This window comes from Orcinus orca, chromosome 1, assembly GCF_937001465.1.
Source record: "Orcinus orca chromosome 1, mOrcOrc1.1, whole genome shotgun sequence".
NCBI classification, from domain to species: Eukaryota; Metazoa; Chordata; class Mammalia; order Artiodactyla; family Delphinidae; genus Orcinus; species Orcinus orca.
In genome coordinates, this window is record NC_064559.1 from 182,690,378 (window position 1) to 182,715,794 (window position 25,417).

At 53.9% G+C, this 25,417-nt stretch overlaps 1 protein-coding gene and 1 long non-coding RNA gene across 4 annotated transcripts; one reads left to right on the plus strand and one right to left on the minus strand.

The window, feature by feature from the left end:
• Window positions 1-1,355: 1,355 nt before the first annotated feature.
• On the minus strand, window positions 1,356-11,860 carry ZC3H12A (zinc finger CCCH-type containing 12A). Of its 3 annotated transcripts, none has more exons than XM_033422123.2 (6): window positions 11,673-11,860; window positions 9,461-9,936; window positions 4,972-5,111; window positions 3,771-4,005; window positions 3,168-3,274; window positions 1,356-2,974 (listed from the first exon to the last, which is right to left on the minus strand). In XM_033422123.2, exons 2-6 carry the CDS (start codon window positions 9,853-9,855, stop codon window positions 2,100-2,102), a joined length of 1,752 nt encoding a protein of 583 aa, XP_033278014.1. In that variant the 5' UTR covers window positions 9,856-9,936; window positions 11,673-11,860; the 3' UTR covers window positions 1,356-2,099. The 3 variants fall into 3 exon arrangements, with proteins under 3 accessions (XP_033278014.1, XP_004266496.1, XP_033278013.1); XM_004266448.4 differs by lacking the exon at window positions 11,673-11,860 and adding an exon at window positions 10,792-10,926; XM_033422122.2 differs by lacking the exon at window positions 11,673-11,860 and adding an exon at window positions 10,497-10,630.
• A 485-nt stretch (window positions 11,861-12,345) lies between these two features.
• Window positions 12,346-23,220, plus strand: LOC125963401 (uncharacterized). The gene is made up of 2 exons (XR_007475338.1): window positions 12,346-16,556; window positions 16,961-23,220. It is a non-coding gene; the product is annotated as an uncharacterized LOC125963401 (long non-coding RNA).
• The last annotated feature ends 2,197 nt before the right edge of the window (window positions 23,221-25,417 follow it).

Consider the following 25,417-nt stretch of genomic DNA (forward strand, 5'->3'; position numbering starts at 1 on the left):
CGACATTTCCTGGTGCAGGTAAAGCGTCCGAGGCGGCTGGACACGGCAGGCACAGAGCGCCTGGTAGAGCGCGACATGGGGGCTTGGAAGTAATGTTTGCTGCAGTCACTATCACATCCTGCGTGCAGGTTCCCGCCTCAAGTGCAGGCTTCTACAGAGCGTTCTGGGCCAAGAGCAACTGGTGGGGGGCGGGGGGGACCCTAATGTGCAGGGAGATCACCGGGGTGGCCTTTCCTACAACATGCTGCACAGCCATTCTATGGGAAAGCAGTTTCTAGAAAAAAATAGATACAATAAAAGCTTCACAAATAAAAAGTACAAATTGGGTGAAATGTTCAAAGATGTAATTCTTTTTTCTTTTCTTTTTTTTTTAAAGGAACTCCTTTATTTATTTATTTATTTATTTTTGGCTGTGTTGGGTCTTTGTTTCTGTGCGAGGGCTTTCTCTAGTTGCGGCGAGTGGGGGCCCCTCTTCATCGCGGTGCGCGGGCCTCACTATCTCGGCCTCTTTTGGTGCGGAGCACAGGCTCCAGACGCGCAGGCTCAGTAGTTGTGGCTCACGGGCCTAGTTGTTCCGCGGCATGTGGGATCTTCCCAGACCAGGACTCGAACCCGTGTTTCCTGCATTGGCAGGCAGACTCTCAACCACTGTGCCACCAGGGAAGCCCAAAGGTGTAATTCTTAAAACTACTTTTTCCACTGCTGATGGTGTTTGGGGATCATCTGACTGTCCAGCTTTTCACTTAAAATACTTAACATTTATACCTCATTTTTATCTGAAAAAGAAAAAATTGTGTAGGACTCCCCTGGTGTCCCCACCAGGGACACCCCTTCCCAGGAGGTCCCCACCCCTGCCCACCTGCTTGGAGGTTACCCTGGCAGGGCCTCTCCAGGCTGATTCCACCCCAGTGCCCCCCTACTCCACTCCAGGCCTGAAGCAGGGTAAGATCTGGGAGGATGGGACAGAGCTGAGCCCTTAGGCCCACTCTACAAGCTCTCCTGGAACGCTCAGCTCTGCTCACGGGGCAGACGGAGGGGCCAGCCTGATCCATCCCCCTACTGTCCCGCAACAGCACCCCTTCCCCACGCTGCAGCCTCAGGACTCCAAGCTTCACGCTTCTGCTTCCTGACACTCTGCCCGTGTGTCCACAGCCGCCTCCTCTCAAGGCCTGACCCAAGGCCCCAGGAAGGACTCCTCTACCCCAAGGGACAGAGCACTCTCGGTAGAACTCAGAAAACCCTCCTTCCAGAGAAGGGTCAGGGAGCTGGTGTGGAGGAAGATCCGGGGTGCCCACCTGTGACCTTCCATCACCCAGGAGCCGGCTCCACCCGGAAGCAACAAAGACCATCACCTCTTAGAGCGGCTCAGATTGTACTTTATTGATGTGTGAAGAGAGGCGAGGGCTTTCCAGTTAAAATATTTAACATTTACACCTGTACACACACATACACATGTCCCCCCTTGGGGAAGGGCGAGATGGCTCTGAACACAGAGGAAGGGGGGAGGAGGAGAGGGTGGGGCAGAGTGCCCTTGACCCTGCAGGAGCGATGGGATAGGAGCACAGAGTGGGACGGAAGTGGAAGTGGGTTATTAAGAAGCATCTTGCTTACTAACATGAAGCCCCGTGCCCGCTAGAGCACGGACGAGGCCTCATTGGCTTAGAGGAGGGCCCACGGAGGGCGGGCACACGGTGCCCAACGAGCCGGCCAAGGCCGGCATCCCAGGGACGGGGCGGAGGTGGGGGGCCGTGCAGAGGGCCCCCAGCCCAGGCCTCTGCTCCCCGCTGCCTCCCTCCCCGCCCTCTGAGAGGAAGGAGGGTTTGGGCCTCAGCCACGGACTGACAGCCGTTACCGGCAGCGTCTCCTTGAACTACAGACACAATGTGCATCAACAGGGCGATCGCTCCTGACCCCTTGGCGGACGCCTAGAGGTGCCAGAACCAATCCTACAGTATCTTTGGTTTGTGGGTTCTCTTCCCTACTCGAATCCTCCCTCTGCGCAGCCTCCAGGCTGGGGCCGGGGCTGGGCTGCTCGAAGGCTCAAAGCCCAGCCCGGCAGCCCTCGGAGGCCGGAGGTGCTGCCCGGGCGGCTGGCCGGCTTACTCGCTGTGGTGCTGGGACTTGTAGGAGAGGATCTCGGCAGCCAGCTGCTGGGGGTCCAGGAGCTGCGGGAAGCGCCCCATCACAGCCTCCACCAGGTGCGGGGGGAAGACGCCGCACAGCTTGGTGTACACGCTGGCTCGCTCCTTGGCTAGGCTGCCTGCCCCGCCCCAGGGGCCCCTGTCAGCCCCTGGGCCCGGCACCCGGGGCTCCTGCAGGACTGGGGTGGTTGGGGGCAGCTGGTACGGCTCAGACCAGTACTCTCGAGGTGGAAAGGCAGCTGGCGGGGGTGCGTAGTCAGCAGGGACGCTGAAGTGGCCAGCACCCACGGCCCGGCCGAAGGCAGAGAAGGCCGGAGTGGTGGGGAGCTCGGCCCCATAGGGGCGGTAGCCGGCATAAGGGCCCCGAGGTGGGCCCGGCTCAGCAGGGCCGCCTCCTCGAATCCCCCAGAGTTCTGACATCTGGCTCTCCAGGGAGCCAATGCCCGAGTCCAGGCAATCCTGGGAGGTATACGGGAGAGAGTCCAGGGTCTGCGGGAACCAGTCCGAGGGCCCAAAGCTGCTGCCACTGCCCCCACTAGGTGGGAGGCTCCTGCCTGCTGGGTTGAAGGTCTGTGTCAGGCCTTCCCGGGGGGTTCCCGGGGATGCCTGGGCCCCCAGCTTCTTCCCATCCGGGCTGCACTGCTCGTGCTCTGTTGGCAGAGAGCCGGGCTGAGAGGAAGGTGAAGGCCGCCGGCCACTTTTCTCCTTGCTCGGCGGCCTGGGGGGCGAGAGGAGGGCGTTGGCACGGAGCTCGTCAGCCACAGAGCGCTGGGGCCGGCTTGGCCGCTCGGGGTGGAAGAATCGGCACTTGATCCCATAGGTGCATTTCCTCCCTGGGAGAGAATTAAGGAGGGCTCTCAGCCGGGGGGGGCTCTAGAACCAGGGGGTGGGAGACGGAAGTGGGTAGCACAGGAAACATGGGGTTGGGGGTCCCCAAGAGAAAGAACATGGGACGCAGCCCGACTCAGGCAAGAGAGGAAGGGGATGGCGTGAGCAGGGCCCTGGAGTGTGGAGCTGGGGTCTTACCATAGGGACACGGCTGCTTCCTGTGCTCGGCCATGAGTGGCTTCTTACGCAGGAAGTTGTCCAGGCTCGGCCCGTGACGGCCCAAGGGGTCATCAGGGGGCATGAACCTGTGGAGGAGGTGCGAGACATGAAGGGGGACTTCCCAGTGCCGACGAGGGGGCAGGACAGGAAGCCTCGATAGCACGGAGAGGAGGGCAGCTCCTAAAACTGGTGTCTGCCCGGCAGGACATCCCTGGGCTCTAGGGGGTACTGTCCCAAGGGAGTGGAGGAGGTCCCAGGCCAGAAGGCCGCAGCCATGGGCGCCTTTAGGGCGACTCTCCTGCTGGGAGCTCGCAGAGGCCGAACATCTGAATCTAAGGCTGCATCCACTGGCCTCTGGTCAGAGCTTCGGCGCTGGCGAGTGGAGATGCTCTCTTGGAAGCACTGGCCACCCTGTGCCACATGCTCCTTCTCCATCCCCCAGATTAGAAAGCCCCAGTCTGGTCCCAGCCTCACCCTTCCTACGTGGGGCCTGCTGCCTGGGCCCGAGGCCACGGCCCTGCAGCAGAGTTGCCCCAGCTCCACCCCTCCCACAGGCACCTCCCGGAGTTGTCAGGAACGTACTTGTCGTTGACGAAGGAGTACATGAGCAGCCGCTCCTCGATGAAGCGCTTCCACTCTTGCCGCTCGCCCTGGAGGTCCCGGTAAGTGTCATTAGAGACCACGATGCCATCGGACTCGAAGGCCAGCTTCACGATGAAGCGGTCGTCATAGCAGACCACGCGCTTGCCGCCCACACGCCTCGACGGCGTGAACACCAGGATCTTCTTCTTCTCCAGGTCCCGCAGGATATGCTGGTCTGGGAGGCAGCAGGGGCGCAGGTCAGGGCCCAGCCTGGACCCAGAGCCAGCTCGCAGGGCTCCCTGAACCCCCGGTTGCCGGACACAGGGCTCTCAACTCCAGGGTCGCGGGAACAGGAAGAGGCTCTGCAGAGGTCACTGCTGAGGCCCAGCCCCTCGCTGGGCCTGGTGCCTAGTTTGCTGCCCAAAGACCAAGGACCCCGGAGAACAGGCTGGCAGGTCCTGCTCAGGGAAGGCTCCTCAGTAGAGCTGGGCTGCCTCCTTCCCGCTCCTGGACACCAGGCCTGGTCGCGCCCAGCCTGTTCTCGAGGGATCTAGGAATGAGCCGCGGCTTGAGCTGGGGTCAGAGGAGTGTCGCAACCAGGACAAAAGGACCCACCCAGAAGGGGCTGCTTCTCTTGGAGCGGGCGGCCCCAGCCAGCCTGCCCCCAGATCTCAAGACTTCCAGGGAAATAAACTCAGGCTCTCCTCCCGAAGGCTGGGGCTCATGTAAGAGCAATGGTGGCAGCTGGCGCTTGCCGTGTGTGTGCCAGGTGCTCTTCTGAGCACCTACATGCATTAACCCGTGTGATCCCCACAACCAACCCTGCGAGTGTATCAGATCCTCACCCCATCCCGCGTCTCAGATGAGGGGCAAGTGGCTCAGAGCCAGGAGGGACTGAGCCAGGATTCCAGAGCCCAGGGGCTTAGCCGCCACACCACGCTGCCCCTGTGCCGTTGGGGACATGGCAAGAGCACGCCACCATTAGGTGAGGGAGGTGCCCAGGACCCGGAGGCAGAGGTTGCCCAAGGTGATCTCCAAGGACCGCTGTTCAGAGCAGGGATGCTGACGACAGCAAAAGCCAGGAAAAGAATGCCGGTCCCTGCTTGGGATCTAGAAGCTGTTGCTCACGCCCAAAGGGTCTCTATTGAGAACAGGGGCTCCTGGGGCAGGGAGACCATGCCCCTTCAGAGGTGCCACTCACCTGTGATGGGCACATCGGGCCGAGGCTGCTCCTTCCTCCAAGATGGTACAAACACTGTGATGTCTGTGTGGCCCCGCTCCAGAAACCAGTTCACTGCCAGGAGGATACCCCGACAAGAGAAGACCTCCTTGTTCCCGTGGCTGGGGAGGAGAAGAGGACGGGGTCGGCCTGCTGCTCCCAGATCCGCACAGGAGGGAGGTGGGTTGCACTCCAGCCCCTGCCTGCCCTGGCCGGCGGAGCTGCTGGGCTCAGCCCCCTGCCTTCTGGCCGGGGGCCCAGGGCCTGTATTCCCTGCTGGTTCCCACACCGCCAGGGATGGCCAGACCCGGGGCTTTCCCTGAGGTTCCGTCTCCTGACAGTGAAGAAACGCCCAGGAATCTGGCAGCACTCGCTTCCCACATGGGGAAGGGTCAGGCCGCTTACAACACACCTGGGGGTGGGGGAAAGGCACTGGGACCATGGGGACACAGATACACACAGGCTGACTGAGTCACCACCCCTCCCTCGCCGGCTCGGCAGGGCTGAGGGTGGGTGCTGGGAAGGAGAAACCAGATTGCTCCGGATTAACGTTGGATTAAGTTCAGTCCTGCTCAAACCGCAGGCGCTGGGACTGAGGAGGGCGAGGGACACAAGGCAGGAGGCAGCTGTGAGGCCTTCCGTTCTGAAAGGGAAAGGAATTGCTTTTCCTCTGACTGCCAATTCCTCAAAACGCCTGGACTCCCTGTTCTCTTCTTGCCCTTTTGGAGAAGGCATGACCCGAGGCAAAAAGACGGTCTGGAAGACTCTGGGGACTCTGCCAGCAGGAGAGCTGGGAAATGGGACATCCCAGGGCCGTGGACCAGGCCTCACCCCATCCAAATGCGGCTGGGCCCAGACGCAAGCCCTGAGGTTGCTCTGGCTCAGCCTCTCTGTCTGAAAAATGGGCCGGGAGGTCTGCAGCCTCCTTAAGAAGGGCCCATGTCAGTGCGACAACGTTCCTGTTTTCTTGAGGCCAAAGACAGTCCAACAAAGTGGAGGTTCCAGCTGGCTTCCTGGGAATGGAAGGGGGCTCCCAGGTAATACTGGGTGTCATGGCAGGGCTCCAGGACCAGGCTAGGGGCCTGGAAGGGGTCAGCTGGGGCTCTCACCCTGACAGTCCCTGCCCCTCAGCGAACAACCGAGACTCTCATTATTTGGCACATGAAACAGAATAAGCGTTATGCAAAAGAGGCAACTCCATGGCCAACCACATCCTGTGGCTGGCTTGGGGGCGGTAATAGCTGGAGCCCCAAGAGAAGTAGAAAGGGAGGTAGGGTAGCTGGCGGGCACGGAGGCTGTCTGGGAGTGAGGCGGGGGGCTCCCAGGGCTGAAGGTCTCTGTAAACTGCAGGTGAGGCAAAGTCCAGCCGGAAGGCAGGGCTCATCCCCACCAGGTGGGGCCTCCCTGCCATCTGCCGGCCTGCTTATAATAAAAGTTAACATTTACTGAGAGCTGTGAGGCAGGCCCTGATCTCCATGCTCAATACTGAATCACCAGCAAGTCTCTGAGGAGGGTACTATCATTAAAGGGCCCTGGCCCACCCCACTTTTTTTTTTGCTGTGCTGCGTGTCATGTGGGGTCTTAGTTGACCGACCAGGGATTGAACCCGAGCCCCCTGCATTGGAAGTGCGCAGTCCTAACCACTGGACCACCAGGGAAGTCCCACTTGCCCTTTTATTCAGGTGTGGAAACTGGTCCACAGAGGGCAACCAGTTGCCAGCATCACACAGTAGCAGCGGTCCAACCGAAATGCAGACCCAGAGGCTGTGCTCACAGCCACCACGGGTGTTGATGCTACGACAGTACAGAGACAAGTGCCAACCCTGACAGCAGGCCCGGAGCGGGGATGGGTGGGTACCAAGCACCTGCTGGAGGCCAGGTACATGGCACACCTCCTTGCTTCATCCTTACAAGGCTCTGAGACTCATCGAAGGTCCCCTGGCTACTGGTAAGAGGCAGAACTTGAACCCACATCTGGGGGTACTGGATTGCCCCTAACAGAAGAGCTGGGGTTTATTTAGGAAAGAGAAAAAAGCTCCCGAAGTTGAGTGTGAACAAACTGTTCAGAGGGTGGGGCAGGCTGGGAACAGGGAAAACCATGCACCTGGCAAACTCCTCTCCTCTGTCAGGACCCAGGTGAGGTGTCACTGCCTCTGAGAGGCCTTCCCTGACCTGGCAGGATGGGTCAGGTCCCAGGTCTGTCTTCGCAATGCCCAGTGCTTCCCCCTGCCCTAGGCCTTCTGTCTCCCCAGAAATGTGGGGATGGGATCATCTCTGCCTTGGATCCCTGTCTCAGGTACGCAGCCTGCACATGCATTTACCTGCCTCCTTCTATACACACGTGTGTACCTGCATATGCCCCATCCCAGGCCAGCACCTGCAAGCCCTGGGACTTCATGGGACACCGGGGCTTCCAGGACAGTGTACTGCTTCTGGGCATCAGAAACCCTGGCTGGGGACAAGTCTGCTCTCAGCCGCCCTAGCCCCCAGAATATCCCTTAAGCAGGTGGTCACAGCCTTAGTCTTGGGAGAAGTAGAACACATGTTCCAGTCCCTTGAGTCAAGCCCAGATCCTGCCCTCCCAAGCCAGGAGTGCCTCTCTACAGCTACCTTTAGACCCCCTTCGCTGCTGTGGAGGAAGCTGTGCTGGCACGGGAAAACCAGACATCCTCCCATCCCACACCACAGTCCTGTCGGCCCAGAAGGTCAGGGCCCCTCAGCCTGTCTAACGAGACTCTGGTAAGATGTGCGATTCCGTAGGAGACTCCAGCTCAGCGGCTCCCGCCCTAGGGCACAGGGCAGGGCCAAAAGGCAGGCTACCCAGGTGAAAAGATCTGCCTGGGCCGGGCCCAGCTAGTGGAGAAAAATTCCCTTAGAAGGAAACAGAGGTGAATTTCCCCACGATTTGCATATGGCAGGGGCTGGCCCGCCAGCCCTGGGCGGGAGGGGGCAGGAGGGCAGGAACCCTGCAGCAGCTGAGACAGGAAGTTTGAGGCTGGAATTCCCCTCCTGCTACTGCCCCAGCTCAGAAAGCCCCTGCGGCTCGGCCTCTGGCCACCCACCGCATCACCTGCCCCTCCTCCCGCCCAGGCCCCTCCTCCTTCTGCCGGGACACAAACACACACAGCACATGGCTGCCCCCGGGGCTCGGCGCTCCTGGCCCAGCCCCTGGAGGAGGGAGCCACTGACTGATCCCAGCCAAACACTGCTGAGAGGGATCCCCTAACTCTCAAAGCACACATCGGGACCGGCGGCCGCTGGCCTGTGCATGCCAGCTTTCCTCAATTTCCACCTAGGCTCAGTCCATTTCAGAGATGGGAAGACTGACTGACCCAAAAGTGGCTGGAAGAGGGCCACCTGCACACCTGCTGAGCTGGGCCAGGACCAGCCAGACAGCTGAGCTGGGCCAGCTGGGCCAGGTGTGGGAGGGGCAGAGGGGGCAAAGGCCTAGAGGCCTTAGGCAGCCCACCTGAGAGACCTCAAGGAAGCCAGGGGAGGAGCCCTTCCCACTCCACACCTGTGTATGGGATCTCCCCATCCACACCCACAGGAACCTTTCCTTGTGAACCATCCACCCCAACCCTGACTCACCAGCCTGCCTTGAAAGGACTGGGAGAAAGCAGGGCCAGAGGGCAGGGCCTGGATGGAAGGGAAGTCTGGGCTCCCTGGGGTCCGCGGCAGCCCTCCCGCCACCCCTCCCCTCCCCCCCCAACCCCCCCCCCCCCCGAGCCTGCGTAGGGGAGAGGTGGGATGGTTATGGGGCTGAGTCCTGGCTCTGGCCCCTGGGGAGCCCTCAGAGCCCAGGCCAGCACAGGTGGCTCCAGCAGAAGTGACCCAAGTCACTGCTCCCCTGGAGCCAAAGGATCAAGCTACCCACCCACACCCCTGACGTAGAGCCAGATCCTCAAGGTTACTCTTGGTCACAGCTACAAAGGCCTCAGTAGCTGGGCTCGCTTCCATGGGAGCCCAGGTCTGGGACAAGGCCTCAGCAGTCCCAGACTCTGAATAATTGTTACAATAACAACAACTACTACTGATTAATGAGCCCTTACTTCTCTCCAGGTTCTGTGCATTCACTCCTCACAACCACCACTTGAGGGGGTGGGTTATCCCCATCTCATGGAGGAGGAAAGAAGGCTCCTATGTAGTAAGCTGGAGCCCACAGTCTGGTCCCTCTTGAAGAGCATAAGGTAGCTCTGGAGACAGAAGGACCTGAGTTCGAATCTCTGCTCCGGCACTTACCAGTCGTGTGACCCTGAGCAACACTTTGAGCTCCCTCAAACATCCCGAAAACCCACTTCCAAGAAGCCATGAGGATTAAGGGAGCCTCCTGGCACACAGTAGGGCCTCTATAAAGGGCTTTCCCTTCCTCTAGACCAGTCTGGAGAAGAGGTCAAACTCCTTTCTGAAATCCTCTCTACCAGAGGTGCAGAGACACACGGCCAGTCTTGGCCACAGAAGTGACATGTACCTCATGGCCACGTTGCTCCCATCGATGACCACAGGCCTCAGGTCACTGCCCTCCTTGTCCTCCTCGGGGGGAGAGGGCTCCAGGATGGGGGCCTTGGGGTTGCCCCCACCCCGGGGGACCAGAGGCAGCTGAGGGCAAGGGTCCGGCGATGCCTGGCGCTCCCGCTCGGCCGCTGACCCATGTTTCACCAGCTCGCCCAGCACAGTGTTGGTGTCTGCCTGGACCCCCAGCTTCTGCAGGACACTGTGGATCTCAGCAGATGAGTAGCCCAGCTTCCGGAAGAAGTCAACCTTCATCTGCAGCTCTGCAGTCCTTGCCTCCTCAGCCGTGGACTCCTGGGCCGGCCTGGGGGTCCCTCGGCAGCTGTGGCCGTCTTCAAGCTCCCACAGACTCATGGTGGGGTGGCTTCCTGGGTGGGCCTCTCTCTCCACCGGCCACTCACAGCTCAGACTGGTAGAAGGCACTTGTCACAGCTCCTGTATGACAACCATGAGGATTAGGGATGCGGAATGGCTCTCTCTCTCTCACCCCTCTCCTGACCCCACCCCATCCAACAGGATGAGACCACACGGACTGGTGGCAGTATGCAAAATGCAAAGCCATCTTCCGTGTTGCCTCTGTTATCCTCTCAAAAGACTTCCCAGCTAGGGAGCATCATTCCCATAATACAAAGGAGGAAACTGAGCCACAGACGTTACGAACTTGCTCTAGGTCATCCAGCTGTTAGCTGATGGCGCAAGGACTTGAACTTAGGCAGTCTGACCCCTCCTCCCACCCCAACCCCAGCCCCCCGCCAACCCAGGGGACCCAGAAGTCTTGGGAGGCCTCCGAGGACCTCGACGCGCCCCGACAGCTGCGGGGCGGGGCTCTCAGATGGAAACCCACTGGGTTGGAACTGCGTTGTGGGGGGGCTTCCCCCTTGAAGCCATCGCCTCCTCCCGCCCGCCTGCCCAGTGCTCGGAGCCCAGGCCAGGAGGCGCGGGGCCCGTGGCCGGACTCCCGGACCGGGGGAGGGGAAGTTTCCGGGGTGACCCACCAGAGAGAAAAGTTGCTGGGAAACTCTGGTTGGCCTCCGGGCTCGGTGACGCTTAGGGTGTCCCGGCCCAGAGCCTCGCGAGCGCTGTCTTCCTCCTCCGGACCTCGGTCTCCCTACCCCCAAGATCCTCCGACTTGGACTAAGTTGGGAGGATCCTGGGGGTAGGGGAGGCCGGAGCCGACCGGCCCCACGTCCCTCCCGCTCAGGTCAGTCCCAGCCAAAGCCCTTCCCATCCGCTCCTCCGCCCTCCCCCTAAGCCCGCACTCGCGCCCCATCCCCGTCGCGCGCGCCTCACCCTGCCGTGCGCCAGCCGCGGCCGGCGGCATCTCCATGGGGCCGAGTCCCGGGGGCAAGGCCGGCGGCCCTTTTATAAGGGGCGGGTGGGCGGCACTCGGGACCATGACGCGGAAGCCGGGCGGGCGGGGGAGAGCCGGCCCGGGCGGCAGGGGGCGGAGCGGCCATCGCCCCTTCCTGCTCCTCCCCCTCCCCGCCCCCTCCCCGCCCCCTCCCCGCCCCATCCCTCCCCACACAGCCCAGGCCTCAGGCCCCGCCCCCGCGGCCCGAGAGCGCCAGGCCTGGCCAGGAATCCGGGCTGGAACCGCGGGGAGCTGCCTGTTCCGTGAGCCTCTAGCCTCCCGCGGCGAGGAGGTCTGCAGGGCAGGAGTGCACGGCCCGCAGGCGTAAGGTAAGCCCAGGCTGAACCAAGTATGCGCACCGAGTTAGGCTCGGGCAGACCTAGTGTACGGCGATACAGGCACAGGTACAGCCGCGTACTTTCAGACCTAACTAAGTACGCGGAAGGTACAGTACGGGACACAGGCGTTGGTCCACACACACGGTTGGAGGCAGAGCCATAGTTATCAAGACAGTACACCCAGGCAGGCACTTTTCGCATTGAGACAGGAATACTCAACAGGTACACCGTGATTGGAGCAGGTACACAGAGCTGGGGCCCCATCCAGGGACAGGTACAATTTTTTCTGAAATAAGGACCTTGACAGGATAGAAGGGCAGGTACAACCTTCCTTGTCCCAGCTGGAAAGACTTGCAACCAGGACCAGGAGCTCCCATTCCAGGGCCCCAGGTGCCACCTTTGTCACTTTTGAAACCACAAATGATCCCACCTAGCCAAGCCCCTGCTTTGTTGTCTGGTCATCTTTAAAGACCCCCAAATACCTCTTCTTCTGCGTCTTCCAGGCACAGGACCCCCAGGGGCTGGCCTCCAGGAGAGGGGGAAAACGAGGCTCCTTCCGTGTGCCAGCACACGTGCTCACCACTACTCCTGCCCAGTGCTGTGTGTACTGTAGACATAATCTTCAGAACAGACCCTTTTATAGTTGGGAAAAATTCAGTGAAAAGTGCAGTATATTTAGACATTCATTCATTGTATTAACTACCTTTACGGTAGTAAAAATATTAAGTAATGAGTCCAGGTTAATAAACATAATGATGATAAGTCAACCACAGTGATAATACCTCGCATTTATGGAGTACTCGCTGGGCAGCAGGCACTGTGTCAGCGCCTTGCAGACACTTCCGTGCCTTTGCATCTCCTATCTCAGCCCCGGGAGTGCCCTCCCCTTCTTCCCTCCCTACTGCTGCCTGGCCAATTCTATTCCTCCTTTTTTTTTTTTTTGCGGTACGCGGGTCTCTCACTTGTTGTGGCCTCTCCCGTTGCGGAGCACAGGCTCCGGGCGCAGGCTCAGCGGCCATGGCTCACGGGCCCAGCCGCTCCGCAGCATGTGGGATCTTCCCGGACTGGGGCACGAACCCGTGTCCCCTGCATCGGCAGGCGGACTCTCAACCACTGCGCCACCAGGGAAGCCCCCTATTCCTCTTTTTGATGTTGTCACCTCTGTGAGGCCTGCCCAGACTCCTTTGGTGCTGAGTTGCTTCCTCCTCGGTGCTCCCACAGCCCCCTGTCTATGTCCCTACGTGCCGGATTGTGATTGCCAGCCTGGACCGCCTCCTGGGCCAGGACGGGCTGGGACTCCGCCTGTACTCCCAGGCCCTGTGCTGCCCAGCACTGTGCCAGAGGGAGCCAGCAGGACTGGGCAATGAGTCATGCAGCTCCGTGTCCTCCCAGAGTGAGCCGCAGTCTCGCTCTCTTCCGGCTCATGAAGGCGGCTCTTTCCCGAGAAGCTGACTCTTTTCTGCAGAACCCAGGACTACTCCGGGGAAACCCTGCTCCACTTCTAGCTGGATTTTGCAAACTTTGGCCCGAATCCGCAGGAGCCCTCTGGATCTAATGTGCTCAGCCCACCCGCTCCACCCCCACCTCCCCCCCGCTTCCCTTGAACGCCCGTGTCAGTGGCTGGGCTTGCCAACTTCCTTCCTGGAGCCTTCCTGCTCTCCTGCCACCTGCTTGCACCTGGCTAGCCTGAGTGGGGTCTGCAGAGCTCCAGGACTGGTTGCCCCCTGGGCGGGGGGGGTGGGGGGGGGCGGCGAGGAGAGGCTGGAGAGAGAAAGGTCCCAGGAATTACCTAGGATTTCGGTAGCTCCACCAGGCAGCTCAAACTGGGAAGGACACAGGAGCTAGGTCACCACTGTAGGAAGCGTGGGCAGGCTGCCCCCAAGCCTTAGCAGTGTGGCCGCAGAGGTTCAGTTCCACAAGCCCTCCTGGAAATGGAGAAAGGGCCAGATCCCCCCCATGTTTTGAGGCTCCTAATATATTTTAAAAAGACTTGTCGGACTTCCCTGGCAGTCTAGAGGTTAAGACTCTGTGCTTCCACTGCAGGGGGCGTGGTTTCAATCCCTGGTCAGGGAACTAAGGTCCCACATGTCACATGGCATGGCCAAAAAAAAAAAAAAAGACTTGTCACACTAGGAGCTATAAAAATTGAAGTATGTTTTAAAATTCAGTTGAACAAATGAACTGTTTCATCATGTATTCAAATGCAGTGCAGTACATTTGGACTATTGACAAGATAATTGGAGGGTTTGTTTTAAAAATATATTACTTCCTCGGAGAAACGGCTGATTCTAGGGCTGGGACAGGGAAAAATGTGAGCTTGGAGTGTCTCGTGGTGCCAGAGTTAGGAAGTGCCCCAAACTCAAAAGGGTAGGAGTGTGTCAAAGCGACTCGGGAGCCAAAAGCTCCCAGTGGCCAAAGCGGCAACAATTAGAGCAATAAAATGGATAATGGAGTATTAGATAGTAGCCCAAAGTATAAAATCCATATCCCTGAGTTGGTACTGGTAGAAATAAATTGTTGAATAAATAACTAGCTGGGTGGGGCCGGGGTAGAGACAAATCTTACAAATAACACATGTAGGTTCTCCCTTCTCCAGGCTAATTATCCTCTCCTCTTCCTTTGAATGTGCCCCGGGCTTAGTGACTTGCTTCTAAATAACAGAGTAGGGAAAGAGAACAATAGGAAGTGTATGGTGGAGACACCTGGCAGACACCACCTTGACCGAGTGATCAAGGTTACCACCACCCCATGACAAGTCAAGTGGCATCATGTGCCCCCAACACTATGTGATGAGGAAGGCACCTCATCCCTGTGGTATTCTTCCCCAAACCCGTAACCCCAGAGAAAAGCCTCAGACAAACTCCCATGGAAGGACATTCTACAAAATACTTGATCAGGACTCCTCAAAACTGAAAGGGTCACGAAAAGCACGGAAAGACAGAAGCAGACCAGAGGACACGAAGAGACACGCTGGGTGGATGCAGTATAGTTGCTGGTTGGATCCTGGAACAGAGAGAGCATTAATGGAAAAGCTGGTAAAATCCAAATAAGGTCTGGATTTTAGTTCATAGAGATGTACCGGTTTTTTTTTTTTTTTGCTTTGACAAACGTACCACAGTGGTATGAGATGATCACATTAGGGGAAACTGAAACTAGGTGAGGGGTATGCGGGAACTCTCTGTACTATCTTTATAACTCTTTTGTAAATTGAAAATTAATTCCAAAATTAAAAAGTTTATTAAAAAATATGTATATAATTTCATGGGCCTTGTAGGTAAGAAGGTCAGATGGCTTTGTTCATTCCTATTGGTATATATCTATATATCCTATATATCTATGTATCTCTATCTATAGCTATATATATCCTTTTGGTCTGTGAGGTCCTGGGCAGATGGCCCCCCCTCTTACCCCAGTTCAGCCACCCCTGCTCCCTGTTCTTTGCTGACCCTTGAATGCTCACATTCTGGACTGTTAGAGCTGGAAAGCCCCATAGAGACGGATTATCCCAGAACCTTTATTTAAAAAAAAAATTTTTTTTTTTTTTGCGGTACGCGGGCCTCTCACTGTTGTGGCCTCTCCCGTTGCGGAGCACAGGCTCCGGACGGGCAGGCTCAGCGGCAATGGCTCACGGGCCCAGCCGCTCCGCGGCATGTGGGATCTTCCCGGACCGGGGCACGAACCCGTGTCCCCTGCATCGGCAGGCGGACTCTCAACCACTGCGCCACCAGGGAAGCCCACCAGAACCTTTATTTTATAGATGGAGAGGCAGAGCAGGAAAGGGACTTGCCTCTGGCCACATGGCAAGTTAATATTGGAAAAGCTGAGAATGGGACTAGCCAGGCTTTCTCCATCCCAGGCATCCCTGGTCCCATTTGCCAGAGACAGGGAGATCAGACCCACACAGGTGCTCAGAAATACTGGTGACTTACTTGAGGACCTGATAAGGGCAACGCCTTACTCAAAGGAGCAGTAGAATCTCCGGTGTCTGTTAGAGAGAGCAGTGGCAGGGGACCCCTTTGGCCTCACTGTGTGCTTGCTTAACCAGTGAATCCCACCTGGTTTTGAAGATTTAGGAAGAGGCGGGGTCTGAAGACAGGCAAAAGGGTGAGTTGGCTTTTGTCCCCCTACCCCCACTCCCACTCCTCCCCAGCCCCAAAGCCACTGCACTGAAGGGGCCAGAGAGAATCCTGCAAGGCCCTGATGGTGTGTAGAACCTTGGGTCCCCAGTCCTGGGGTTGAACACTTCCCAATCTGTACTGGGGGTGCACAAGTTTGGTGAGATCCTTGAAGCTACCAGAGATAGCTTCCCTCGGGCCAGGAGAGTGCAGGCTGGGCTGAAGTGGTCCTGCTGCTGGTCGTGCTGGGGTGGACATTCATGCCCTCTGGCCCGAGATGGGGAGGGGCCTGCCGCTGTCCTGCTGCTGCCCGCCTCACTGTGTTTCCACACTGAACTGTAATGGTGTGGGGTACCACTCCCTCCCCACCTCACTGTGACTCCTTGAAGACGGGTCGCTGGGACATGACCTGGCACAGATATTGGTAAATCTGTGGTGAGTCAGTGAACGAGACAGCCGGGGTTCCAGGTATGTTTTGCTGTGGACATGTCTATTGCTTCCTCTTTGCCAAATCCAGCTCACAGATGTCCTCTTGTATCTGAAAAGGGCAGGCGTAGGCCTGGGAACTGCGGAGTCTGAGGTTCACCTGGGCCTCCAGCTGAGCCATGTCTGAAAGGTTGGGTGGGAGTAGAGAACTAGAAGCTTCATGGGTGAACTTGCATCTGGGCCAAGTCTAACCACAGCTGGGCTGACGTCGACTCACGTGGTCAGTGTGGCCATCCACAGATGAGGTTGTCATTGAGACCAGTTCACAAGATCCTGGAGGTCACTAATGTGCAGCTCACATGCTGGCCAGAAGTTCTGATGGGCTGTTTGAGATATCACTGGTTGATAAACACACCACAGGAAACTTGCTGGTGTCTCTCCAGCACCCTTTGTCCAATTCCCCCTTCCTAATAGTGCTGGGAATTTCCCAGCCATGTGATCTGGTCAGAAATGACCCCATTACAGCAGTGGGGGGCTAACTGGCTTAAGCTAATCAATACATCTTATCCTTCAAGTTTGGTAATTGGTCAGGAAAAGGTAATGAGTCTCAACTCTGTGTCTTTTCTTTATGTTGACCGGGCAGCAATATCTCTGTTTCTTGCCAATCACAAGGGAGAAAAGCAAGGAGTCCCAAGAGTTTCTGGAAGCCACCTTGTGACACTTCAGAGGAGGCAGAGCCAAGAGACTAGAAGGACATTGGTCCTCGGTAACAGCTGCTGGATCGAGCCTTGCCTGAAGCTATTCCTAGTTCTAGACTCTGCCTATGTAAGCCCATAAATTCTGTCACTCACAACCAAAAATATCCTTTATAATGATAACAATAATTACTTAATATTTCTTAATTATACAATAATTACCTAAATACAGCTTAGGGGATAAAATCTTACAAAATGTGAGGTCTGTGGGGATGGTTTGGAAATAATAAAATAGACTCTTAGTGGTGAAAAGGTCAGCAAACTGCTGATCTAATTCAAGCTTTGCCATTTGGCACATGGTAAAATGAAGGCCCGGGGAGGTCATGAGATTTGCTTGAGGTTTTATAGCTGCTCAGAGCCTCCTGACAAATTCTTGATGTTTAATGATAATAATAGGAATGCTTGAATTTCTATGCATTCCCTGTGAAATCACAGCTTTGTGTTTTTCTGTCTTCTTTTGTGTGTTTTTCCAAGAGACAGAGAAAGAATGGCAATAATCCTCTTCATTTTGCAAACAGCGAGGCAGAAGCCCAGAAAGGCTTACAGGTTTGCCAAGATCACACCGAAAGGCAGTGGTAGAGCTGGTCCCGGAGGCCAAATATCCTGAACGTCATTTCAGGTTCAGCTGCCTCCACCTCTCCTCTTGCGCTAGCCACCTCTGCCTCCTTTCGAGTAGGAATAAAATGAAGGGTATGGTGGGGTCCCTTCTTCTGGCCTTGCTTCTCAGCTGCTAAGTGATTAAAGAGGACTTTGAGTTGTACAGGCCAAGGAGATGATTGTAGGCCCTGGCAGATGGTCCTCCCGCCACCAACCTTAGGAAAACCAAGGCTGTAAGGCTCAGAGAAAACTCAGGATATTTCTGTTGCCAGTGCCCCCACAAGGGAGGTCAACCTGGAGAGATGGGAGGCTATATGCATGAGATTCTGGCCTCCCAATCTATGTGACCCCACCTCTGACACCTACCCTCTCCTCCCCAGAAGCCTTCCACGACCCCCAACATTTTCAGTAGGCACGGGATTGATATGCCCGGTTGCACAGGCAGTGCACTGCACAATTTGGATTATGATCTCAATGGCGCCCCCTGGAGTTGTAGAGTTCGCAGCTTGCACAAACATACAGGATGAGCCCAGGTTGTATTTCTCAACACGTTTGAACACTCCAATTGTTTTCACAGAGATCAATGACCTCACAAACCCTTTTTCGAATAAATAAGATAATTTCTTTTTTTTGCAAGGTAAGAAGATATTTTGAGAAAATTTATTTTATTTTAGATCAGTCTGATTCCAAAGGTTGTATTAGAAAGTGTATATTTTGTACGATTTGTTATTTTAAAGGCTACTTTTGACCCTTTCCTATTTAATAAGTGATGCCAACTGTTTAACAGAATTTAAATTAATTTTATGAGGAAAATTAAGATTTATAGACCAATGAATTGAAAATATCTTGTTAGGCTTGATTTGGAGACTGAACGTATGCTGAAATTGTCATTATAGATTGAAATTTAACTACATGCTATGATTAAAAAATAGATTTGCTTTCAATACATGGGAGTTTAGAATTTTGGCATCTTGTGCTTCATTTTTGTGATTTATTTGGTTATTTTCAAAACACATTTTGTGCTTTGTTTCTAAACGAAGAGGTAAGAGAGAAGGTATCTCCTCAAATAACCCATTTCAGGTATGAATAGCTGTTATTTCCAAAAGATGAAAAGCTATAATGGCTATATTTTTTCTCCAGTTGGTTTTTGAAGTACTAGAGGCATCTTGATGTTATACACAGATTTTTTTTTTTTTTTGAACAGGTGTTACATAAACAAGTAAAAGGTTCAAAAGGTACAGGTGTATTTTGAGTAGAACCAAAACCTCCTTTCCATGGTCCTTAAAGTGTTTCTGTTCTCCAGGAACAACTGAAGTTAGCAATTTCTTGTGTATGTTTCCAGATAGAATCTATGCAGCTACAAGCAAATATTTGCTTACATACATTCTGCTTTGTTTCTCTTTATTTTTATACAAACGAGGCGCTCTCTACAACCAGCTACACCTTGCTTTTTCACTTCCTAATAGACCTTTGAGATAATTCCATTATTTAGGCAGTTTGTTACTGACAAGACATTTAGGTTGTTTCTGACCTTTAGCTATTACAGACAACACTGCAAGTAGACCCCCATCTGCTTACCACTTTGCAACTGCACAAATACATAGTAGGATGACTTCATCTTGCTGGGTCAAAGAGTGTCTTAGTTTGCTAGGGCTGCTGTAACAACGTACTACAGACTGAATGGTTGAGCAACAGAAATTTATTATGTCACGGTTCTGGAGGCTGGAAGTCTGAGATCAGGTGGGGCCGGGTTGGCTCCTTCTGAGAGCTGTCAGGGAGGATCTGTTCCAGGTCTCTTCCGTGGCTCCTGGTGGTTTGCTGGCACTTTTGGTGTCCCTTGGCTTGTAGCTACATCACCTCATCTCAGCCTTGATGTTCACATGGCGTTCTCCTTGTCTGTGTGTGTCTATGATGTTCACATGGCGTTCTCCTTGTGTCTGTGTGTCTATGATGTTCACATGGTGTTCTCCTTGTGCGTGTGTGTCTATGATGTTCACATGGCGTTCTCCTTGTGTGTGTGTGTCTATGATGTTCACATGGCGTTCTCCTTGTGTGTGTGTGTCTGTGTCCACATTTCTCCTTTTTATAAGGATAACAGTCATGTTGGATGAGGACCCCTCTCCACTCCAGTGTGACCTCATCTTAACTAATTCCATCCGTAATGTCCTGATTTCCAAATAGGGTCACATTCTGAGGTACTGGGGATTAGGACTTCAACGTGTGAATTTGGTGGGGGGACACAATTCGACCCATAACAAAGGGTATGTGAGTGCTGACCTTTAGAAGAATATGCTAAATTGCTCTTCGTAGAAATTGTACCATTACCTTCCCACCAGTAATGATGAAAACGGCCCATGTCACCATATCCTTGCCCCACCATGGTCACCAGACGTTTTGATCTTTGTCAACCTAGTGGATGCAAAATGGTATCTCATTGTATTTCACTTACTGCAAGTGAGGATGAAGTTTCTTTCTTCTTACATTTGAGACCAATTTGCATTTTGGGGGCTGATAGTTGTTTATGTCCTTTGCCTATTTTTCTATTGAATTATTGGTCTTTTTTTTTTTTTTTTTTTTTTTTTTGCGGTACGCAGGCCTCTCACTGTTGTGGCCTCTCCCGTTGCGGAGCACAGGTTCCGGTCGCGCAGCCTCAGCCGCCATGGCTCACGGACCCAGCCGCTCCGCGGCATGTAGGATCTTCCCGGATCGGGGCACGAACCCGTTTCCCCTGTATCGGCAGGCGGACTCTCAACCACTGTGCCACCAGGGAAGCCCCGAATTATTGGTCTTTTATCCTTACTCATTCATAGGAGCTTTTTAAAGATAAGGGAAATTAGCTCTTTGTGACAGATTTCAAATATTTTCCTTTCCTATTCAGCTGTCATTTGACTTTGTATGTGTGTTTCTTTTTTCTTAACTCAGGAAAAATTTTCAATTTTATGTAGAGAAACAGGTCATTTTCTTATATGGTTTGGGGTTTTTCTGTGATATGTAAGAAGGCCTCCATTCTTAAGATTATGACACAAATATGCCCATTTTTTTTCTGACACATTTATGGTTTCTTTTTTTTCGGTATGCGGGCCTCTCATTGTTGTGGCCTCTCCCGTTGTGGAGCACAGACTCCGGACGCGCAGGCTCAGCGGCCGTGGCTCATGGGCCCAGCCGCTCCGTGGCATGTGGGATCTTCCCGGACCGGGGCACGAACCCGCGTCCCCTGCATCGGCAGGCGGACTCTCAACCACTGTGCCACCAGGGAAGCCCGAGGTTTCTTTTTTTTTTTATGTATAGTTTAAAAAAAAAATCTGTTGGAAGGAGTTCCCTGGTGGCCTAGTGGTTAGGATTCCAGCTTTCACTGCCATGGCCTGGGTTTAGTCCCTCGGTCGGGGAAGTGAGATCCTGTAAGCTGAGTGGCACAGCCAAAAAAAACAAATAAAATAAAATAGGTTGGAATTAATTTTGGCACAGGTATAAGGTAGGGACCCAATTTAGTTATCCTGGTGGATTCTTGGCGGTCCCAACAGTATTTATCAAATAACGTGTGAAAATTATGATCAGATGTAAGCAGTGTGTAGATAGGAGGAATTTACAGAAATATGTTCATTAACTTTTTTCCCAATTAACTTGTATTTCAGCATCAAATTTTGTTTTTAAAGATTTTTGTCTTTAACCAGCGATCTATGATGGGTATAGACTAAAAATTTGTTATTATACTAAAAATAATTTTAAATTGTTTCATAGGCAAAGCTACGCCAGGGGCTGGCAGTGTTCAGCTAAGTGATAAAAGGGCTGAGTAACTGCGTTTGACAAGCACTCAGTCAATCAAGCAATGCCCTTTAAACAATTAATACAATGTATTTTTTGGGGGGGCAGCGCTGCACTGCATGTGGGATCTTAGTACCTGGACCAGGGATCCAGCCTGTGCCCCCGGCAGTGGAAGTTCAGAGTCCTAACCACTGGACTGCCAGAGAAGTCCCAATACAAAGTATTTCTTAACTGATTAAAATACAGAAATTGAAACATAACCCAGTACTGCATTTAAAGACATGAATCCCCTGGGAAAACTCCTCAAGTCCTTGTTGGTTCATCTGAGGGGGTTAAGAGTTTGAATCCCAACTTCACCACCTCCTGACCCTGCAACCTTGGGTAACTTGCTTGACATCTCTGTGCTGCATTTTTCTTCATCTATAAAATGGGGAAAGCAATAAGAGAAGGTTCTGTAGGGCCTGAAGTTTCTGCAGTTTGTTGGGGGGGGGATCTTAAAAATTACAAATGTGAAGTGAAGCACTATCCCTGTAGGATCTGGGGAGAGCCTCTCACTTGCAAGATTAAACCTCATTAGCTTTACCACAGACGAAGCTCTGAAAATAGCGTCTTTTTCAAGGGCTGTTGGGAATACGGAGTGAGGCCATGTGGCTGAATCATCTGGCTCTGGTGTGTGGTGGGCCTGACTCCCAGACTACTAATCAGGTGTGTAAGAAACATCACTTTCTTTATGTATAGAAACCTACCTGAAGTTCTGACGCCAAACCCCCAATTCCACAGAGCTGGCAAACACCTTCACTTCAGTCATTCTTGAAGTTTTTAATCCACTTTGCTCTGAAGGCATGGCGGGGGGCAGAGGTCTGCTTTTCTGTGATCATCATCTGTCTTTGATCATCTGTACCCACACAGACACCTATACAGACACACAGACACACACACGTCATAATTGAAGCATCTGGTATTCCTTTCTGAATTCCCCTTCAACTCGCAGCTCTGTACTGTTTCTGATCCATGCGTGGCACTTGGGGATCTTTGAGGGGTGCCCCAGGAGTGCTGTTTAGCAACTTGTAAGAAGACTGCTGTTGGGGGCCCAACGGCTCTATTCCAGATCATATCTGAGGGAGGCAATGAGCCGCTGTGGCTAAAAGTATCGGATTGGGTGCCAGACAGAACTGGATTCTAATCCTGCAAAGCCTTGTTTTCCTCATCTGCAGAATGGGGAGGATAATGCCTCTCTCATAGAACTGGTGTGACTGACATCGAGGTATTTGCAAAGGGCTTGGTGTAGTGTCTGACAGGTAGTACACAAGCTCTAGTACTAGAGCTCATCTCTTCACCTTTCATTATTAGACGGGGAAACTGAGTCCTAGAGACACTGGCTGGCTGGGTGAGGTTACCACACAACATTATGTAAATACCTGGGGAAAAGGTGCAGAAAGCATGCTTATTCAATTTGCAGATGACCTAAAACTAGGTATAGTGGCTGGTATTTTAAATGCAAACCAGGGTTCGAAAGCACCTAAAGCAGACGAAATGATAGACTAAACCCCCTGGAGTAAAATGGAATGGGGATGGATGTAAAATGAAAAGATTTTTCGTGAAAAAGGTTTTGGCTGAAGGTTCAATATAATCCCATGTTAAGATGGCTGCCCCCAAACGAATGTGATCTCAGGCTGCATATTTGGCGGTATATATTGAGGATGAGGGAGGTGATAGCTGGAAGGTTGGGTTCAATTCTGGTTGCCATACCTTTGAGCGGACAGGGAGAGACCAGAGGCCAATTTGTGGAGGGCAAAGGATAGTGAGGAATCGGGGATCCTGACTTCAGAGAAGAGAGACTCAGGGGGCAGAGATGGGAGCACCAGTAACCCTGCCTGCTCCAAGGGCAGAACGCGGAGATGACAAGGCACTGAGAACTGACTCTGACAGAACTGTCCCACAATGAAAAGGATTGTGTTCATAGCTAGTGAGCATCCCATCACTGGTGGTATGCAAGAAGAATTAGGAAAGGATTCCTGCTTTGAGCTCTCAGTTTCAGCAAAAATACTAGACCTTACTGATAAAACATCCTTGTTGGCTATATATACACATATTTAGTCAACAAATCTGTAGTCCATATTTCCTCTATTTTAAGATGTACTTTTAAGAAATGAATATTACTGGGATTGTCTTACAATCAGTGTGTACACTTAGTGAATAATGCATCCTTCTTTCTGAAAAGTTGTTATTCAAGCATTTTTGAATCAGCAAAATGAAGTGTACAATTTGGGAAGTTGTTCTGACAATCTGTATTTCATCTTACATTTGCCCTATTAGAATGTATGTCTTGAACTAAAAGAAATCTATCTAAATAAATGATGTATATTAAAAAAAAATCCAGCCTTCTCTTCTTAGTGAAGCCATACTCAATCTATTGAATCCAGCGGCTGGTGACATTCCACCTTGTCACTGCCATCCTGGCATCAGAAATGGAACAGAGACGGGCTATTAAAGCGGTTTTAACAAATTCAGAGCAGAAGGTTGTTGGCTGGGGGAAAAAAATTCCACTTATCAAGAGATGTTATTCCTTCAAAGGATGAGAACCTGTTTCTTCATAAAGAGAGTTTGGAGGGAGCTTTTTGTTCTGCGAGGCCAACATCTGGATTTGACTATGTCCATCCTCAAAAGGAGATTTTCTCATAATGGACCGGACTCCAAACAGAGCACAAGGACCGGTGCGTTCTCAAAAGGAGACACTTCCTGAGACTCATGAGGGCCCTCGTGTCTCCGCAGCGCCAGCTCTGGAGGTCGGGGGAGGGCTCCGCGCCCTTGGCGTCTAACTTTCACGCTGAAAGACTTTCCGTCACCTTCCGCCTCCCCGCCGTACTCCAGGAATTTGGGACCTGAATTCATTTAAAAACACTTGTGGTTTCAGGAGGCTCTTTTTTATTATAAGGCTGCCAAGGAGATCTTACCATGAAAGACCATTTGAGAGACGAGAAAGAAGGAAGCCAGGCCAAGGCCGGCGCGGGCTGTGCGGTGGGTTTGGAAAGGATGCTACGCGGAGCCGGGCCACCTGCGGACCGTGCAGGCGGGTACATGCCCGCTGAGGCGGGTTCGAATTCCGGCCCTGCGGGTCCTTTCCGACGCGACCTTGGGGGAAGTTGTGTAACCTCTGCGCCCCGCGACGCTCTTTCCTGGAGCCCGGAACTGGAACGAAGCCTCTGGAAGCCCTGACATCAGAGGTGACGCGAGTCTTCGCAGGCGATGACTAGGCAAAACCCGTTGCCACTCCCTTTCCCGAGTCCCGGCCGCGTGGCGCGGGCGTATCACCTCCGGCCAGGTGGTTCGGGCTCCTTCAGCAGCTTCTCTACGGCCCCGCACCCCAGAGTCCCCGGGGCCCGCCAGACCCTCCCTGGCTCCTCGGTGACAGCGCTGGGCCTCTGATAACACAGCCCGTGGGCTGGGCTGTGGCGCCCCCTCGTGGTGACCGCAGGGAGGCGGGGCACGAGAACGTGATTGCCGCATCTCAACCAAAGGAAGTCCTTTATGGGGTCCAGCCTCGACCTCTCCTGGGGCCGTTTGAAGCCTGAAAGTCAGGTCATATGGAGTCCAACCGTTCCTTTTCGAGGCTGGGCCGGGCCACCTTGAGACCCAAATGGAAGGGACCGCCTGGAGTGGGACCCTGCCAGCATTTCCCTGCCTAAAGGGCCCTTTGAGGAGTCAGGCTAAGGACTGTTGTGCTGGGGGTGCATGAGTGGGGATCTCACCTAGGTGTGGGAAGGACAGAGGGGCCCCCAAAGGAAGGATCGTAGCTTAGGGCTTTTGAGAAAAAAATAAGGACTGGGAGCGGAGCCTGTGCCTGAGGAAGGGTTTTGGTGTATCCCCCAACTCACTGACCTGGTCAGCTTCCCCCGACCTTCTCCTGGGACAGATTTTATCAGTGTTTCAGCAGTATGGGGAAGGGCCTCAGCGAGCCATTTTTCTTAATAAAGAAAGCAAGAGGGACTCAAGTTAAGCACCAGGCAGAATGTCTCAATGATGAGAGATGTTGAACCTCAGAAAAGAAAGCAGAGGGGGGACTTTCCCATTGAGATGAGCCCCCAGGTGAAGTGGGGTGTGGGCAAAAGTGAGGCGGCCCCGGAAGCTCCCTGCCTATCCCGAAGGGCCTGTGCCTAGGGTGAGTCCTTGGGGTCCCAGGATGGAAAGACCTCTTGTGAGGTTCTTGGTGGCTCTGGCCCTTGGGGATGGGATGAACCTGGGCAGGTGAGGATGGGCAGGGGGAGAAATCGAGGTCTAGAGTCATTGCTGCCCCCATCCCGGCCCACTTGGCAAAGTCATCTTCTTTCACCGCTCAGCTTGCCTCTTCTCTGGACAGTTCCTGATGCCCCTGAGAGGTCCCGCTGCCCCCCTGTCCCCCAGGTGCTCCCATCACTCCTGTCCTATGATGGTGGGCTCCAAGCCATCCTGCCCTCTGGGCTGTCGTGCTCCGTCCCGGCTCTCTCCTCCAGCACCCAGCATGCTGTCCAGCACATCACCAGTGCTCAGTGAATATGTGATGACTTCAATTGATTTGGGAAGGGCTCCAGGTCC

Excerpts from the sequence above, each read along its gene's own strand:
- ZC3H12A (XM_033422123.2), bottom strand. The coding sequence starts at position 9,855 with ATGAGTCTGTGGGAGCTTGAAGACGGCCACAGCTGCCGAGGGACCCCC. Across the intron at positions 4,006-4,971 it reads GCCCGATGTGCCCATCACAG|ACCAGCATATCCTGCGGGAC; the intron begins GTGAGTGGCACC and ends GCTGCCTCCCAG. Across the intron at positions 2,975-3,167 it reads GAAGCAGCCGTGTCCCTATG|GGAGGAAATGCACCTATGGG; the intron begins GTAAGACCCCAG and ends ATTCTCTCCCAG.